The sequence below is a fragment of the Mus pahari genome, chromosome 11 (genome assembly GCF_900095145.1).
Source record: "Mus pahari chromosome 11, PAHARI_EIJ_v1.1, whole genome shotgun sequence".
NCBI classification, from domain to species: domain Eukaryota; kingdom Metazoa; phylum Chordata; class Mammalia; order Rodentia; family Muridae; genus Mus; species Mus pahari.
In genome coordinates, this window is record NC_034600.1 from 34,493,764 (window position 1) to 34,512,286 (window position 18,523).

The 18,523-nt window shown below is 35.5% G+C and overlaps 1 protein-coding gene across 4 annotated transcripts in view; it reads right to left on the reverse strand.

Annotated features, from left to right (window-relative positions):
- Window positions 1-218: 218 nt before the first annotated feature.
- The window catches only part of Erbin (erbb2 interacting protein), a 98,400-nt gene continuing 80,095 nt past the window's right edge, over window positions 219-18,523 (reverse strand). Inside the window, exons 21-27 of one of the 4 annotated variants that reach the window (XM_021208593.2) lie at window positions 15,063-16,593; window positions 11,493-11,636; window positions 9,203-9,319; window positions 5,860-6,066; window positions 4,444-4,536; window positions 3,934-4,008; window positions 219-2,245 (exon numbers count right to left, since the gene is read on the reverse strand). In XM_021208593.2, the coding sequence (XP_021064252.1) occupies window positions 2,138-2,245; window positions 3,934-4,008; window positions 4,444-4,536; window positions 5,860-6,066; window positions 9,203-9,319; window positions 11,493-11,636; window positions 15,063-16,593 (2,275 nt within the window). In that variant the 3' untranslated portion in view covers window positions 219-2,137. The remainder of the gene's footprint in view (window positions 2,246-3,933; window positions 4,009-4,443; window positions 4,537-5,859; window positions 6,067-9,202; window positions 9,320-11,492; window positions 11,637-15,062; window positions 16,594-18,523) is intronic. The other 3 variants (XM_021208595.1, XM_029544035.1, XM_021208599.1) reach the window with 3 other exon arrangements.

The following is an 18,523-nucleotide window of genomic DNA, read 5'->3' on the forward strand; positions in this document are numbered from 1 at the left end:
TGGAGTGTGCAGAATGGATCACCAAAGCTGAGTCTGTGAAGCCTAACTCCTTCTACAAAATTATAATCAATGATCCAAGTTAAGATCACTGAGAATTGTGCAGTTATATGTGTCTTTATTCCTAATTAAAGTGACTGTGAAAATGTGAAGCCAATAAAGGGAGACTGTTGACTACCTGAAGCACCAACATGAAGTAAGAATAAAGGGAACACCAAGACTCGCATTAAAGAAGCTGTTTGTCATTCATTGTTTAAGAGATTACAACACATACAAGTGAATTTTATCAAAATACAGCACATTTCTTCTACTATATTCATAAAAATCAATTCCTATGTAAATAGTACTGAAAATCAACTAAAAATGAGTTAAAATTTACAAAGAGTTGTTAAAGGGTTTCAATCAAAATTATTAAAACTATACAGTATAATACCCAATTGATAACAGCTTGAAAGAAGTGCAATATTTAAGTTCAAATATTTTTAAAAGTGCTGACTATTTTGACTAGAAATGGAAACGATCCAACTCATTTTGTAAAAATAATGTAGGTGGTGCTATAAGAATCTCAACTAATCACGGTTGAAGAAAAGAACATAAAACATTAAAAATATCCAAATTATGCTTCTCAGAAATTAAAAAGAAAATGAATTATAGAACTGAGTATTGCTTTAATAAGTTTTCAGACTAGCCTCAACTAAAAACAGTTGCTGGTCTCCTATGGCACTTTTCTCAGTCCAAATAGCCATGCATTACTTCTTAACCACTGCATGTTACCCAAATTTCATTATATAGAAAGAAAGCAAATAAAATGAATGGTTTGGATAAACAAAATTAATAAACTTCTATCATCAATACTTGTTACAGTAACGAGGAACAAAGGCAATTGGTGGTAAAACGCTATCACGCTGGCACATTTAGAAACCCTTTAAAGACTCTGAAGTGTGGAGCTCACATTGAGTGTCATCTGTAGAACAGCCCTTTACTGAACACTTCACACACGGGCAGGCCTTGGGAACGCCCCTGGGCTCTGCACTCTCCGCAGCACTTCTCCATCGCTGTGCAGTCTCACAGACTTGCTTTGGTTTCCTAGCTCCATGCACACTCACATTTCTTCTCACTTTATCAAGGCAACGCCAGGTCAACAAAACCAAGAGGCTTTCTAAAACCTTCTGACATTTTGTATTATGGATGACACACAAAACTTAAAACTGGCCTTTTAGTTTCATTTGCTTCTTAAAACAAAAATTATAAATTAGATTATGATGGAGTGCTAATTATAAAAATTAGTTTGCAAGTACCACCATTTATCAGAGAAAAAAGTATCAGGACTTCATAGTATGAGGAATGCGTGGACATGCATCTATATTAGAGTTAAAAACTTCAGTAACTAAAAATATTAAAAATTGAATCACCAGTAGCAAATGTATAGTCAACAGCTATGACAAGAATTGATCTTGTAGAGCTCATAAAATGCAATTATTGTCTTTTAAAAAGACGTTACGTAGTTTATTGCATTATTCTATTAATAAAAATACATTATCAGATAACTTTTTTCACCATTTGCCTCAGAGTTTTATAGGAAATAATGCTTTAATCTGGCCTTGAAAAGCGACCCCACCAGCACCAGCTCCATCTACCCACTCCTCAGTATGCACATAGCAAAAGCCAACACTTCAAATCTCTCAGCCACAAGGAAAAAGGAGTTCGGCAGAAAAAACATTAACACCAGTTGGATAAAAGTTAAGGACACAAAAGCTATGAGATAGACAGCTCTGCCATCTGTCTCTGGGCTACATCAAGGCTAACTATTGCCTTGCATACGGTCAGTCATGTGTATGAAATCCAAAAATAAACCTACAATCTATACAAAAACAACTTAATTTTGTTTTTGTAGCCTTGATTTGCTAAGTTTAGAAACCTAACAACAAATTTTATCTGATTTGAATCCAACAGTCTCTTTTATCTTCTGTACAGTGGTTCTTCCGTCTAACCACAAGGTCCATTATTTCAGTAATGTACAAGTTCCAAAACAACAGTTTGAGTTCTTCTTTATATATAAAAATAAGCAAAATAGTCATTTCCCTTGCAAGTGTCTTCCATAAATCTTGCTATCTTCCCCCATTATTTTTGTCTATAGTGCTTATGAAGAAACTTCTCGTACAATGATGAGTTCTACTGCATTATGGAAAGTTTTTAACAAGGACACTGCTTGCCCATGTTCAATGTTGATAAAACTGTAGCCATTAGCCTAGAAGAAAGAGGAAAAAAACTTTTAGGAAAAATTTTAGAAATGTATTTATAATTCTAGATGTCATTTCTGATAGTTCACACACCTGTCAGAAAAAAAGGAACTATTCTAGCAATTTAAAAGAACACACCGGCTGATGAAGTGGCTCAGAGAGTAAGGCCACTTAATTGTACGTGGGAAGCCTTGAGTTTGATTCTGGGGACCACCATCATAGAAGGAGAAAACTCACTCCTTCAAGTTGTTCTCTGACCTCTACACTCATGAAGTGCAGCACATATCTGTACACACACATATGTAAAGTTAAAAGCACAAGTAGACTAATGGTCTCTACACTGTATACATATGGAAATACAGTCTCTGAAGAACTAACCCAGGAGCTTGTATTTTATATGTGTACGGGGATTCTGCCTTCATGTGTCAGGCTTACCAAACTGCAAGGGTAACTAAAGGCAGTGTCTAGATTTCTGGTACCCAAGGAGGCCAGGAGAGGGTATCAGATGCCCTGACACTGATGGCTGTTTCTGGGAACCCACCCTGCATCCTCTGGAAGAACAGCCAGTACTCTTAGCTACTGAGCCTCCTACTCAGCCCCGTAGGTAAGCCTAGTACAGTGATCAGATGTTGGGAAGTACTTGTCTAAGACAGGATCAGACAGGGTACTGTGTGTATGTGTTAAGGTACACCCAGCCTTACCAAACTGCGAGGGTACCTGAAGGCAATGTCTAGACTTCTCACTTACAGGAACCACTGGCTTAAGACCAGCAAACAGGTTATATAAAGGCTAGCTGTTATTTATTGAACTCTTATTCTACAACCACAGATTTCCATCAGAATAATCTCTCCTCTCTCCCCAACACGTGTGTGTGTGTGTGTGTGTGTGTGTGTGTGCACGCACGCGCAGAGAGAAAATAATTGTGGATACTACAGATAAGTATGGCAAACAAAACACACAAAATCACTTTTTTTTTTTCAAGACAGGGTTTCTCTGTGTAGCCCTGGCTGTCCTGGAACTCACTCTGTACACCAGGCTGGCCTCAAACTCAGAAATCCACCTGCCTCTGCCTCCCAAGTGCTGGGATTAAAGGCGTGCGCCACCACTGCCTGGCCGCAATCACTTTGTTACATGGTTCTTTTGAGTTTTTGGAGTTAGAAAATTATTTAAAAATTAAAAAATTGTAGTAACATGAATTTGCATGTTGTTTGAACCACTTCAATTTTATTCTATGTACTGCTGATACAGGTACTAAGTTAATATTTAAGAAGCGTTGAGCAGAATTCAATCTGAAATTTCTACTTTCAGCTATTAAACTCTCATGTTTCTATCATTTTTGGTTTGATGGTTAGTTACTTCTTGTTGTTATCTGAACTAACAACGGTAGAGTGGGAGGGAGGAAGTAGCCATAGCTCATGTATTTAGGCAAAACGAATGACTGAAGGAACAAAGGAAAAAAGTGCAAATGAAAAAAAGTTTCTCAAATTTCGAAATTTTACTATTTGATATAATGATAACTCACGTCCAAGTAGATCCTTTAAATTAGTAAAAATTAACATTTCTAAACTTAAAATGACATATCAAACATATAACCATGATTTTCAATGTATAAGGTCGGACTATTTAAAAATAACACTAGTAAGTATTGTAAAATAAAATTATTGAAAAATAATAAAAAGGTGGTTGACTTAATTACCTGAATAATTTTATCTCCTGGCTGTAGTAATTTTGATGCTGGTCCTTCAGGCTGTACTCTTGTTACAAATATACCCTTTAATGAACAATAACAAAAAAATTATTTATTGCCAAAATACAAACTGAAATTATGAATCAATAACAAGGAAAACCTTTTTTTCAATACATGCTAATATGTGAATATCGTGGAAACTGTCTCCTTGACTTTTCAGAGTAACACTCTGACAGGTCAAAATAATATCTGTTTCTGACTTTATCAATGTAGCAATATCACTTCTATGGTTTTTTGGAAAAGCAATAACAAAAAAAAAGTTAGAAATAGCTTGGTAGTATCATCAATATTCACATTTTTGGTTAAATTCTTTGCTTCAGACAACACGGAATGATCAAATTTCAAAAACCAAAGGAAATAAAAAGAATGAGAGCCATATAGATTTACATTTTCACTTAACTATGGGATTAATAAATGATACCTTATAAATGTTCAAAGACATATTAAAAAACAACTTACATCATCCTCAGGTCTGAAAGGGTTTCCTCTACCCCCGACACCTCCTGATATGCTAAATCCAAGTTCTGGATCCTTTTCTACTCTTACTCGAATCTGATTTAATATGAACATAAAGGAAGTATTACTGTATCAGAAAAAATATACAATACTATTCTATTTATGTCCTTGTGAATTAAATTCAAGCAGAATATTCAAGGATTTATGAAAAATAAACATTTGGGCAGATAAGGTGACGTGACAACACAGAACAGCACTAATGTTAATGAGTTAGTGAGTTAAAGGCACAGTGGGATTACAAAGTGTAGCTCCTAACTTTACTATTTATGAGCTTAGTCAATCAACTAATGTTGGCCCTATTTTAACTTTTAGCCAGCATGAATTTCAATGGCATGGTGCATACTTACAGAACACATAGACATATTCCTTCCCATCAGTTTTTCACTTATAGACCATCTAAATTCTATACTGTCACTGCCGTAAGATATGTCATAATAAGGTATTTATGATGTTCAGAGTTGGATTTAAGAAATCAACTCCTCATTCCCTCTGTTTATATGCTTCAGGGGAGTTAGGACTTTTAAGGTCAGATCAACTGACAGCAGTTTTTATAAACGACTGTAAAATGAGAATCCAGAAACATTTTCTTGAGATAGGCTCTCACAATGCAGTCCTGGATGACCTAGAATATGCTGTGTAGACCAGCTTGGCTTAAACTCACGGAGATCCTCCTGCCTGGCCTTTACTGCTGGCTTATATTTTGACACAGGGTCTCACTAAACAGCCTAATCTAGTCTGGATTGTCTGATGCACCCACGCTGGCCTTGATATACTACTCTCTAGCCTCAGCCTTCAGGGTGCTGTACACTGTGGGTGACAGAAGCTAAATTTCTGTTATTGGATGCTCCTGTTTACACAGACTCAGTCAAAACAAATGTGATAACTACCGAAGGTTTCAATGCTATCATCATCACCATCATCTCATAAAAAAACCACTAAGGCATATGAAATTATGACCTATACATCTTCAAGACCAAACCTTCAACCGAGTCTGGAGACTATAGCTGAATTTCCAACTCTAAGAGCCAAGACTCTGGTGTAGAATGGAAACTAAATGGTCTACTATTTACAGTCTTAGAAGAAAATCTACTGGAGCACCATCAATCTATTTTGTACAAGGCATAGTCTTAGAATTAAAAAAAAAAACCAACCCCACACCGCAACACTAAATCTTATTTTACATGATTGTACAGCCAAGTTAAAAACTACAAAGTTTAATACTTTAGAAAACTAAACTTTATAAATAAAACAAAATGGTAAAAACTACTGTTAAAATTCTATATGGAGTTATTGCTATCCACCTATAAGGATATATGAGAAGTTTAATTTCATACTTCAAACAGTCTTGATGAGTCTTACCTCTTGCTTTGCCAGTTCATGGCCTTGTCTAGGAGAACAATGGGGATGTGTATATGGAGGCTGGTGGGCCACTTTCAGCATCAAATAATCAATTAGTTGTTCTCTAGAGGGATGCCTTGCCACAGATGCCTGAGGGGGATGATGGGTTTGACTATAATGTGCCTGAGGCCTGAGAGGCTGGCCCATTTGTCCATTACTCAAAGGCATCTAAGAAAAACATGAATTATCTTAATATTCTCCTTAGATTAATACAAAAGCACTACTGTTTTAACATTCTATACCATTCAATATTCACTAGTCTTCTAAACCATTTTATTAAACCACTATATTCTTATAAACCATTATATTTTTTAAAACTATTTTTTCCAAAAGAAAAATTATTACTGTCTTAATTCTAAACTTTTTTTTTTAAGATTTATTTATTATTATATGTAAGTAGACTGCAGCTGTCTTCAGATGCACCAGAAGAAGGTGTCAGATCTCATTACAGATGGTTGAAAGCCACCATGTGGTTGCTGGGATTTGAACTCAGGACCTTCGGAAGAGCAGTCGGTGCTCTTAACCACTGAGCCATCTCTCCAGCCCAACAACAAACTTTTAAATGAAGGCCTAAATGCTTTTCTTTTAGATATAAATCTACTGTTATTTGACCGAATGTTAAAACAGGAAACAAGTCTACTAAAAAGCCTTCACCGCTGATACACATACAAGGAAACAAATCTTTCTTTATATACTAAATCTTTACATACTAAAAAACCTTTTAAATTTGTTAGCCTGTAACACACATGCACAAAAGGTGTACTTTGTCTTTTGAGATAAGGTTTCTCCCCCTGGCTGTCCTGGAACTCGCTCTGTAGACCAGGCTGGCCTTTAACTCAGAGATCCACCTGCCTCTGCCTCCCGAGTGCTGGGATTAAGCGCCACTGCCCACTTAAAAAGGTAGATTTTTTTTTGTTTTTGTTTTTCCTCTGAAAAAAAATTCAGGAGTGCAGCTTTTTCTTAATTTGAATATATTTACTACCTTTATTTCTTCCTTTTCAAGTCATTTCAGCTTTCTACATATGACTTAAGTGATTTATTGTTTATGTATGCGTGCCATGTATGAGGAATTTTCAAGCTCTCTAAATATTAGCTTTGTGGAACATTAAAAACCCAAGACTTAAGTACTGATGTTTTACTTTATTTTTCACAAGAGGATAAAAACCCACCACCAGATTTAAACCACCTTTTATACCACCCATGGTTTAAGAAACTGACCCTGGATTTAGACTTAGGATTAGATTTATAGCAAATAGCTTATTCTATTCTATGAAGAATCTAGCTAAAAATTAAGCCTACATTATATTATAAATGTTCATAAATAAATGCTTCAATTATTTAATCACTTAAAATTTCCTTGTTGGCTAACAGGAAAGTATTTTTCGAGAAGAAAGTAGCAGAAAACAAAATTTCCTTAAAATTATCCAGAATTAGAAGTTTGGCAAAAGTTTCAGAACTTTATGTTGTGAACTTTATCTTGCTAAAAATACAATATTGTTGTTGTTTAGTAAGAAAACTTATTATAAAAGGACCACTTTTTGTTACTGTTACACTAAAATTTTAGTTAATTCTCAAGTCTAGGACAATATATAAGTAGTTTATGACAGTGGACAAAAAATGCAAATATTCTGTAAAAAATCTTATATTGGGTTAGGTACTATGTTATGCTTATATGTCTGGAAAAAAATCTGCTATAGTTATTTGTTACTGGATAACTGTAGATTTAAAGCTACAAATCTATCAAAAGGTGCTCTACCTGGCTGCGCTACTGTTGTACTATTTACAGAAAAATCTACAGGGTCCCTACTTTTTTCTCTGTTTATATCATTTACTCCATATGCAGATTTCATTACCCTGCTTTGAAAAAAAAAACAAGATAAAGCCTTTTTCATGCCAGGCAAATACTCTGTACCAGTTACAACTCTACATCCTAGACAACCGAATGGATCTTTTTGTTGCTGCTGTTGTTTTTTGTTGTTGTTGTTTGTTTTGTTTTTGTTTTTTGTTTTTTTTCTTGAGATAGGGTTTCTCTGTGTAGCCCTGGATGTCCTGGAACTCACTCTGTAGACCAGGCTGGCCTTGAACTCAGAGATCCACCTGCCTCGGCCTCCCAAGTGCTGGGATCAAAGGTGTGCACCACTACTGCCTGGCATTGCTGCTGTTGTTAAGTAAGACTTATTTATGTGCGTATATATGCATATGTGGAGGTGCACACATGGCCATGATATGTGTGTAAGCTCAGGCAACAACTTTCATGAGCCTGTTCTCTCTTTCCACCATGTAGGTTCTAGAGATTGAGCTCATTTTGTCCTACTTGAGGACAACTGCCCCATCCACTAAGTTGTCTTTCTTGCTTGCTCCCTGACATTAAACCCATACTGGCCTCAAACTCTTGATCTTCCAACAGTCTTGGGTTTCAAGTGCTAAGACACATGTGCTTACTACACTAAGCCTATCCTATTCTTAGGAACTGCTGACACCTGGCTATTTGGTTTTGTCTAATCAACATTAAATATAAGAAATATATTAGGCTATGTTTAGCCAACGTCTCATGAAATTAAAAAAAGTTAAGAACTAAGTTATAAAGATGCATGTTGAAAAGAAGAAGGAACTGAATGATAACTTTAAATTAAAAGGAAAAGGCATAAAATAAATAAGCATTACTAGCTTATATATGGAATGGCTAGATGCCTACCTTCAAGGGCAAATTAAGAGTTTTAGATAATAAACATGACTCATAGTTGTATCTGATTACACTAGAAGTATACAACTGGTTAAAACAAGAAAGAATGGCTGAGAGAGAAAGAAAATAACCTCTGACATTGTTAAAATAATTTATCTGTAAGTTTTTAATATACAAAATACAAAAAACCACAATGATCACCTGCTCTATTATATAAAATGTGTTTCAAGATGATTTTTAATTATATCTAAAGATTTTAAAATGTCTTTAGTTAACAATAAAAGATTCTAGAATGCAGAATTTAAGATAGTCATCTTCTAACTTCCCAAGTAGATTTATTATCAAGAACACTAAAAATTTCTTGATCAAATAAATACTAAAATAAGCAGGTAGAACTCTAGAAACGAATGTAACTATAAAATGATTCTCTAGTGTGAAATACTACAGAAAAAACTGGGAAACAGCAGAGTCAAATTCTATTTTGTATTTATGAATCATTTAAAATTCTACATAATGAATGCAAGAAAGGCCTCATAAAATATTTTTAGTCAAAGTCCAAGAGATTTCACATTCAAACACTGGAAACCATAGCAAGCTCATTTCTCTGGTGTGAGCACCTACTTTCATCACGCTGTCTGGAAGATCTCTGTGACTAAGTGCACCTGACGGGTGGTTCTGCTCTCCTGACATGAATCTATCATCTTGGCAACAATCTCCTGGACTGGATGTCTGGGGATGCTTCAAATGAGGAAGAAAAAAAGTAAACAAATAATATACTTTAAGATGTGAAACAAAACAATGATGACACACGAGAGGAGGAGAGAAAGACTGCTAGACTGCACAGTGAGAGCGACTCAGGTCAGATGCTGTAATCATCACTGCCTGCTGCCTTTAACTCTCTTCAAAGGTACACAGCAGGACATTTGTTCCTGTAATGTGAAATTTTTCATAATATATACCATATTTTTGTTCTTTTTATTTATACTCCTAAGTTAATATCTCTAATCAATAAACATAGTCAGTGGTTAAATTCTCCCCAATTTTAAGAGCAACTAATCCATTACTGTTAAGCACTAAGGAAAGTGTTTTTGATTAAAAGAAAATGAATTGCTTTTGTTTTGACCTCATGGTTCTACACAGAAAGTCCCCTCAATTCCAATGAGGTGCAATCCCAGTAAGCTAACTGTATAAAACCTGGTGTGCTGTAATTCTGACACATTAACATTAGCTCAATATTTTAAAGGTACTGTTTTATAGATATGCTTTAAAAATTAATTCATGGGGGCTGGAGAGATGGCTCAATAATTAAGAGCACACTGACCTTGCAGAGGTCCTGAGTTCAATTCCCAGCAACCTATATGGTGGCTCACAACTATCTATAATGGGATCCAATGCTCTCTTCTGGTATGTCTTAAGATAGCTACAGTATACTTATATACATAAAATAAATAAATAGTTCCTTAAAAATTAATTCATATCTTCACATGCTAAATATTTACTCATTATAGTTTAACTTGATAACCTTAAAGAAAAAAAAACAGGCTCAATGTCATTCTCTCTGAATTACTATAAATATGTGAATAAAATATCAATATTTACATAAAGCTAATGCTAAGCATACCTAATTTAGAAAATAAAACACACTGTTTCACTTTTTTAAACTTTCAAAATAGCATATTCCTAGCAGCAATGTCAATTTTATATTGAAAAATAACTCAAAATACACTCCATTATAATACACCATGGAGCATGTAAAATTTTAAGGATTTGGAATTTTATCTAAAAAAAAAAATGCAACAGACCCATCATATCCAGTTAGTTGCTAGTTTAACACATGGCTAAGCACTTTTTTGTGTGATTTGATCTAATTTTGTCTACTATCAGTATGTATTTCCTTTTTTTCTTACTGTAACATATTCCTAGAATACATAATGATCAACAGAGCTCAATGTTTGAAACTTAAACTCCAGCCTGAATAGACACCTATGCTTATGACTCTTGAAAAACAGCAAGCAAGCAGATCATGAGTGAAAAGCTAAACTTCAAGTTATATAGGCTTTAAATTTAATTAAAAATAAAGGCAAAATGTTAACATAAAACAAACGTGGAAAGAACAACTGTTCTAGGTGACGACGAATGCCACTCCTGATCTGCTGAAATCAGAGGCTGGCTAAGCCTGTCTTCCCCTTCTAACCTAAGATGCTCCAGTGATTGCTGTTGCTAAATAGCAAAGAGACCAAGTAATGGCCAATGGCAGGACACAGGCCAAGATCAGCTCAGAGCAGCCACAACAAACTGAACCTGGGACACAGTTCCTGCTCTGAAGCATAGCAGAGCACAGCCAGGGATGAAGGCAGAGGGGGACTAACAAAAAAAGTGAAGAGCCTGGAACAAAAGAGTCCAGGTGAAAGTTACCTACAAGAAAGAATAAAATAAGTCTGTGGAGAATAAAGAGCTCTCAGAGCATAAGAGAGGATTTATTTAGGGCTGTGCTACCTCTTTATGTCCTTAACTGAGCCACAACAGACTTGTATTTACTCTTAAGCTTTCACTAGAATAATATATCTTTCACCACGAAGGACCATGATAAAATGTGTTCAATTAAGTATTTGGATTTTTATTTTACGCTGTTACTTTTACAACTTTCCCAGTCTCATATTTAATCATATTCTGTGAAATATGATTAAACCCGGGTACATATAGTGCTTATTACTAGAATTATAAATCTAGCTGGCTAGATCATTAACATATGACCAAAGAAACAGGGACGGAAGTTGTAGAACTAAGTCATAAAGAACTCAGAAAACACAAAGATTTCTAAGTCACAGAAATTTTCCCCCTAGAAATGTTAAAAGGTGATCTGAATTCTCTCATCTATGTGCTAAAGTACTGGCCTACTGCAGGTACTCACTCGAAAAATGTGCCCACCAGAACCTCTTCCGTCTGCAACACTCAGGGCAAGGCTGCCCTGGCTGCCATGCAGATCCCTAGAGCTGCCATAGTGAGAACTGCTTACAGCAGTAAGATTGGAATTAAAGGACCTTGACAGCATACTCTAAATAAAGAGAGGGTAGATTTACAGAGATTAGTATAGCATGCAAAATCCACAAGACAGGTTATATACACAGATTTATTTACAAGTAACCCCACCCACACCACGAATATCATCATGCAACACTCGAATTCAGAGCCCAAGAGAAATTGGTACATACGGCTACATAACAACAAGCATATACATGAAGAACATGTATAATCACAACCATTCAGATGTTTAAGAATCAAGGAAGTGCAAATGTATAGTTGCTTTTGTTTATTAAATACTGTCATTTCTTTTATGTCTAATATATATGTCAGAAATAGAAACTGAACACATACCCAGATATGTATTTATACATATGTATATATATAGTAGTATATACTCAACTTTTTATTATTAGATTAATTTACCAGCAATTAGTAATTCTGAGTCAAATTTCTGAAGGCTCTCTCTATTTCATTCTACAGGAATTCTCTTGTTGAATTATGTCAACATTTAAGCATACATGCTGCAGCCAAACATATTTGTGATTCTTTCAAAATTTATTTTCCACATTTAAAAAAATATTTTAAATTTTAAGATGCAACTTTAAAAAAAGATTTTCAATTTTTTTATTTGTACATATGTCTGTGCACATATGTATATATGTATAGCTATGTATGTAGGTGCCCACAGAGACCAGGAAGAAGAGTCAGATCCCCTGAAGCTGGAGATATGGGCTTGATGGCTAAACTAGGTAAACCACATTTAAGGAATGGACTGTTACTAAAATTGGGGAACATATAGCTTCTTTAGATTTGAAGTTGATAATATCAAGAAAAGATAAGGAATTGTAAAAGAAAAAAAAACCTATAAAATTGTTACCCCTTATTTTGTGGATTTTAAGGTATTGACTTTAACATGCTAACTTGATTAAACATTAAGCATTATGTCCTAGGCATTGCTGTTCAATGCTGCTGATGGTTATCCAATAGTACAAAAACAGGGCCGAGTACATACTTTAGTGTTAGCAAGGTTCGAGATCAGTGGTTCTCAACCTCCTAATGCTGAGACCCTTTAGTAAGTTCCTCATGTTGTGGTGATCCCTGTTAAGTTTTCCTCTGACCACTGTACATGGACACACACACACACACACACACACACACACCACCAAGTGTACTTTAAACATTTAAAGACTAGTAGTTGGGTGTGGTGGTAATTCCAGCACTTTGAGGAGGTGGGAACAGGGGTTGGTTCTAGGTCAACTATAGAATGGAGGGGAAAAGAAACAAAATCTGAAGAACACAGTCTAGAAGAACACAGCAGACCTACAGTAATAGCAATGCTATTTTGGTATTTGCTAGAAATATTTCCTACCCAGTGAGCTGGCCTAATACTCCAGCATACTCACTAGTCATTTAGTACTCTGTGAGGCAGGGGTGTGGCAAATGTTAACACAGCAAGGAGAGCTCCACTTAACAAAATAAGCGGTGTGTATCTTAGGAAAGAGCGCTATCTTGTCAGCTATGGATTTGTGTCTAGTGTTCCCGTTTCTGTTCTCACCAGTTTTCTATTTCATTAACTCACTGAACGGTTTTTGAATTTCAAGACACAACTACAGAACTACAGTCATATTTTCTAAGAAACTGTGTATCAAATTTCTAAATTTATATTTTATGCAATAGGAAACAGAAAAGCTAAAAAGCTCACTCAATAATGAGTGAGGTATTACTTGCTTCATATTTCCTGAAGTCCAGACACACTCATGTCTCATGTCAAACAGAACAGTGAGAGAACAGCTGCTTACACTGTACACTACACCAAATTAAAGCCTTCTTCCACCTAAGAACCCCTCCTTTATATCTGCTAATAGTGGCATTCCTAACAGCCGCTATACAAACCTCTTATTCAGTGACTATAGGAATATTCAACCAGAAACAAATGCTAAGGATGTCTACTCTACTTCAAAAGTCTCTTGAATTCATCCTGTATCTCAATAAACTGATAAATTCATTCATTCATTCTTACTCATGTCTCTGAAACAGCCTCTTTGACAATACCTTTTTCCTTCTAAAATCCATTTCTACATGAGCAATACATTTTTTTTATTATTTATTTATTGTTATATGTAAGTACACTGGAGCTATCTTCAGACACACCAGAAGAGGGCATTGGATCTCATTGCGGATGGTTGTGAGCCACCATGTGGTTGCTGGGATTTGAACTCAAGACCTTTGGAAGAGCAGTCAGTGCTCTTACCCGCTGAGCCATCTCACCAGCCCTGTGCAATACATTTTTATTATAAATTAGAACCATGCTCCTACTCTCAGCTTAAGAATATTTAAAATTCCCAACAAAATGAGCATAGCTTCAACAGTGTACTATAGAGTTACAGCAAAAAGAAAAGATGGTGTAGCTACAGCTCACAGATATTAGCTAAAATCTAACAATGTCAGTTACTGGATAGAAGGTAATAGTCACATTTTAGGCATTTCTTTTCTCAAAAATATTTAAGGAATTTAAAAATAATAGACTAGATATGTTCAGCTGCATTTAAAATCTATCATATATTTAATAGGTAAATACATTGTAATTTTAAAATAAAATCCATATATATGCATATATATGTGCTGAGTCTTAAAAAATGTATTTGGGAAGGAGTGGGCAGGGAAACAAGGTCTCACTATACAGCATTGGCTGGCATCAAACTGGTGGTCTTCCTGCAGCCTCCTAAGTGCTGCAGTTACAGGTGTCACGGTGCCATGCCTGGCTTAAAGAGTGTTTTTTACACATTTGGGCCACGTGGCAATGTAGTAACATCAACTTTAGAGGATTATGTTAATTCCTTTCAAAAGTCACAATTTACCAATAATATTATGAAGAACACAAGCATTACTTATTTTACCAACATGTCCCAGTTGTAGTACTGCCACAAAACACTCAACTGACTTGTTCAAGTATACCAGAAATGCAATCTAGCAATGTCAAGAACAATGCCATGCCAGACTCATCTGTGTCAGTGATGATGTTAGTTCATTTAATACACACTGGAGAGAAAAAAGTTGTTCTGATGAAATATTTACACTTGGAAATACATTTTCTGTTATTTTAGTAATTATACACTAAACTGCTGTTTTCTTACAATATTTACATAATCAATGGTAGTGAGCAGAAAGCACTGAACATAGATGGTATACATATTGTATCTAGTATGTGTGTACTAGCTACAAGAGACATACAAACACGTCCATCGAAGACTTTGAAGAGTCCTAAAGCAGCTTACACAACAGCTCACCTGTGCTGGCTTCAGTTAAAATATAGAACTTTGTTCCCAAGAACAGGGGAAAACAGACTATAAGTAGATAATAACTCATAGTGTCTTATTTTACTAAATAAAAACAAAGGATGAACCATTTCTAAGAAAAATGAATTAATAAAGAGAATGAAAAACTCACGTTCAATTACCTTTTCTAACTTTTTGGCCTCAATGTGTCGTAGTACTTGTTCCCGCCAGTCATGAGGAACCTTACTTTTTCCTGGAGGATCTAATAAAGAATGTTCAGAACCGACCCTCGTATTTGGTCTTTTTGAAGGACTAGTCCGTGAGTAATTGAAATCACTAACTGACATAGTTCTCTCTGGTATTTCATTAACAGAGGGCCGGGCACTCTGAGGCCTTGATGTATTTGGGCCATCAATGCTGTATGCTCGTGCAGAAAGAGGTCTCTGTGATCCTGACATGACTGGAGTTCTTCCCATTGAATGTAACTCTCTGTATGATAAATAATCTCCTTCAGTACGCCTTGTGGGATCACCAAGATTTACAGAAGCCGTTGAAGACACGCTACTCTGTCGCTGAATAGTAGTCCGAGTTACTGCTGGCACTAGTCGGTCATTTGGGGAAATAGCCCACATTTCCCCATGCCTGGCTGGGGCAAGTCTCTGATGTACGTGGTATCCAGTATTGGCTCTAACATTGTTATGGTTAGAGAAATTCATGTTGGCAGAATGCTTTGCATAACTGTGATTTTCTGCACTCTCAGATCTTGGAAGGCGCTGAGGAGGAAAACTGACAGGATCTATTTGCGGATTCTGTTTAGGGTGCCACAAAGTGTCTTTCACTGTAGCACTGCCACTGTATTGGACATTATATTGTGGAGGACCATACAAGTGAGGTGTAGACTGTGGGCCAGGTACTATGGGAGCTCTTATTGTATCTGGCTCTTCAGGGTTATGATTTGAATCAAACTTGAAAACTGCCTTTGTACCTGACAGTAACTCAGAAGATGAAGAAGCAGCAGAGCACACCTGCAGGGGCTGATCATACAGCAGTGTGGCAGACTTGCTTCTGACTATGTTCTTCCCATCCACAGCCGATGCCATTTTAACTGCTGCACTTGGCGGCTGAGGGCCATCATCACCAAGAATGTCATAGATTTTTAAGCCTCCAGTCTCCATGTTAGTAATACTATGAGATTTCACAACAGATCCAGTTGGACCACTTCTCTGAGGAGATAGATCTTCCGTGCTTTTAGAAATACCCACGTCAGCAGAAGAACTGGTATTCTGTGGCTCAATCCTACCAGGAGACTGTGGAGTATCCTCAGAAAGACCATTTACCTTATTTATGGACTCCAAATTTGGAAACTTATTTCCATTTTCTATGTGCTCAGCCTCATTTTTAGGATGAATATTTAAAAAGCCTGTTCCAAGTACTATATCCTGCATCTTTGATCTTTCCATTATTTCTGGTTGAAAAATATTATTGGTCACAAGTTTATTAAGATTCATGTTGATATGGTCTAATTGGTGAGAGTCATCAGATGTGGCTTTTGAATCAACATCTTTTTCAATCAGAACTAACTGTTCTTCAATATTCAAATCATACTCAGGTAACTTAAAATCCTTTTTATCATTAATTTTGAATTTTTCCTCTGGTGAATTGTTTAAATTAACTCCATTTTGTAAAAGGCTGTTAAAATTTTCATCTTCTTGTCTAAAATAAAAGAGAATTTTATGAGAAAGTTAAAAACAAAACAAAAAGCAAAAACCAACAAGTTTTCTTGGTAACAGAAGATCATTAGTAACTGTTTGTTATATAGCTAACACAGGTAAAAGAATTGCTGGGGCTCCTGAATAAGACCTTTATTACAATATACAAGTATCAAAACAATAGCCCATTGATATGTACAAATTTTGTGTTACATATCAGTTAAAGTTAATCAAAAGCTTTTGTCAAGTAGAGATTTTTACTGTGAGAGAAACAAGTAAAACAGCTAAAAGTCATCAATAACACCAAGACTAATTTACATCAACATATTCAATACAGCTTGGTACAGAATAGGTTACTAAGACTATGCTAAGAACATGCGTAGAATGATGTATCTTCTGTGCTTTTTCACAAATGTGCCAAAACTTTAAATGCTTCAAGGTGGGAAAAATATACTGAAGAGTCAGATAGTAACTTCAGTAATTAAGTAAATGGCACAGGGCCATTTACAAGTAATTCTGAAGCTTTACATTAACTGTACTAATCACAGGCTACTATTCTTAACAAGTGGTTATTACTCACAAATATGTAAATAATTAAGTTAAATTAAAACAAAACTGCATAAACACCTAAGTTTATAAAAGGATCAAAAGAGAAACTATGCCTGAACATTACTCTCTGGTACAATTTGGCAATTTTTTAATAAATTTGTCATTATAAAACTACAGAAACTATTTTATTTCTATTTGGTGGTACAGAATAAGCGTATCTAGATCTTGAAACTATACAAAAATTACAGTTCATTATTAAAACAACGTATAAAAGTTACTGCTATACTCCTTAACACCTTTACTTTGTTATATGAAAGAATAATTTGTACCATACTGGTTTCCAACAATAACATTAAGAAAGTTTTGTAATTCAACAAATTAAGCATTTTCTTTAACATGTAATTATAAAATCAGCATCTTACTAAGTCTATAGCATAAAATTTAGCATAAAATTAAGAGAATATATATATAGTGTAATATCTGAACTCATATTCAGACAGAAAATCAGTATTCTTTTTATAGTAAGACAAGTAACAGCTTTTACTTAAATAAGTCTGTAACTTAAGATCAATTTACTCTAGGTAGGATTTTAAATATCTGTAAAACCAGCATGTGGTTCATCAGAGGCAGCCTAAACCTTCCCTCAGACTTCTAGTCGACAGACAGCATGCACAGCATGGCCTTGTTTTGACCTTATTCTGGTGACCAAGTATCTTTGAAGATTAGTAATAAAACTACTTTTAAATTTCTACTAAACCAGAATAAAAGATTTTAAGTTTGCATAGTTTTCTCTCAAAAGATTTTTCCTACAAAATTGAGGCCAGATATAGAGCACCAAATAAGAGCATGTGAATGAATCCTTTAATGGCATCTTCCTTGAATGACCCCAGCATTTCTATGGTGGTCTGAATGAGAAATGTCCCACAGAGGCTCATGTATGGGAACACTTAGTCTCTAGTCAACAGTACTATCTTGGGGAACTTTTAGGGCATGGGGATCTTGCTGGAGAAAGAATATTCCTAGAGGCCAGCTTTAAGTTTATAGCCTTGCCTCATTTCCAATTTGTTCACTACTTTCTAGCTGTAGTTGTAGATATGATCTTTCAACTGCCTGCTGCCACAACTCTCTCACCATAAAAACTCGCCCTTTGCAACTGTAAGCCAAAATAAACTTTCCCCCAAAGTCACACTTGGTTACGGTATATTATCACAGCAACAAAAAGAAGGCAAGACAGAAACTGGCACCAGAGACTGGGGTCATTGCTGTGAAGAAATCGGACCAGGTTCACTTTTGGAAAACCTTTGAAGGCTATACTGAAAATGTTAAGCAGAGCTTCCAGGCCACTCCAGTAGGAAACCAGAAGACAGCAGCACTCGAGTAAAGAG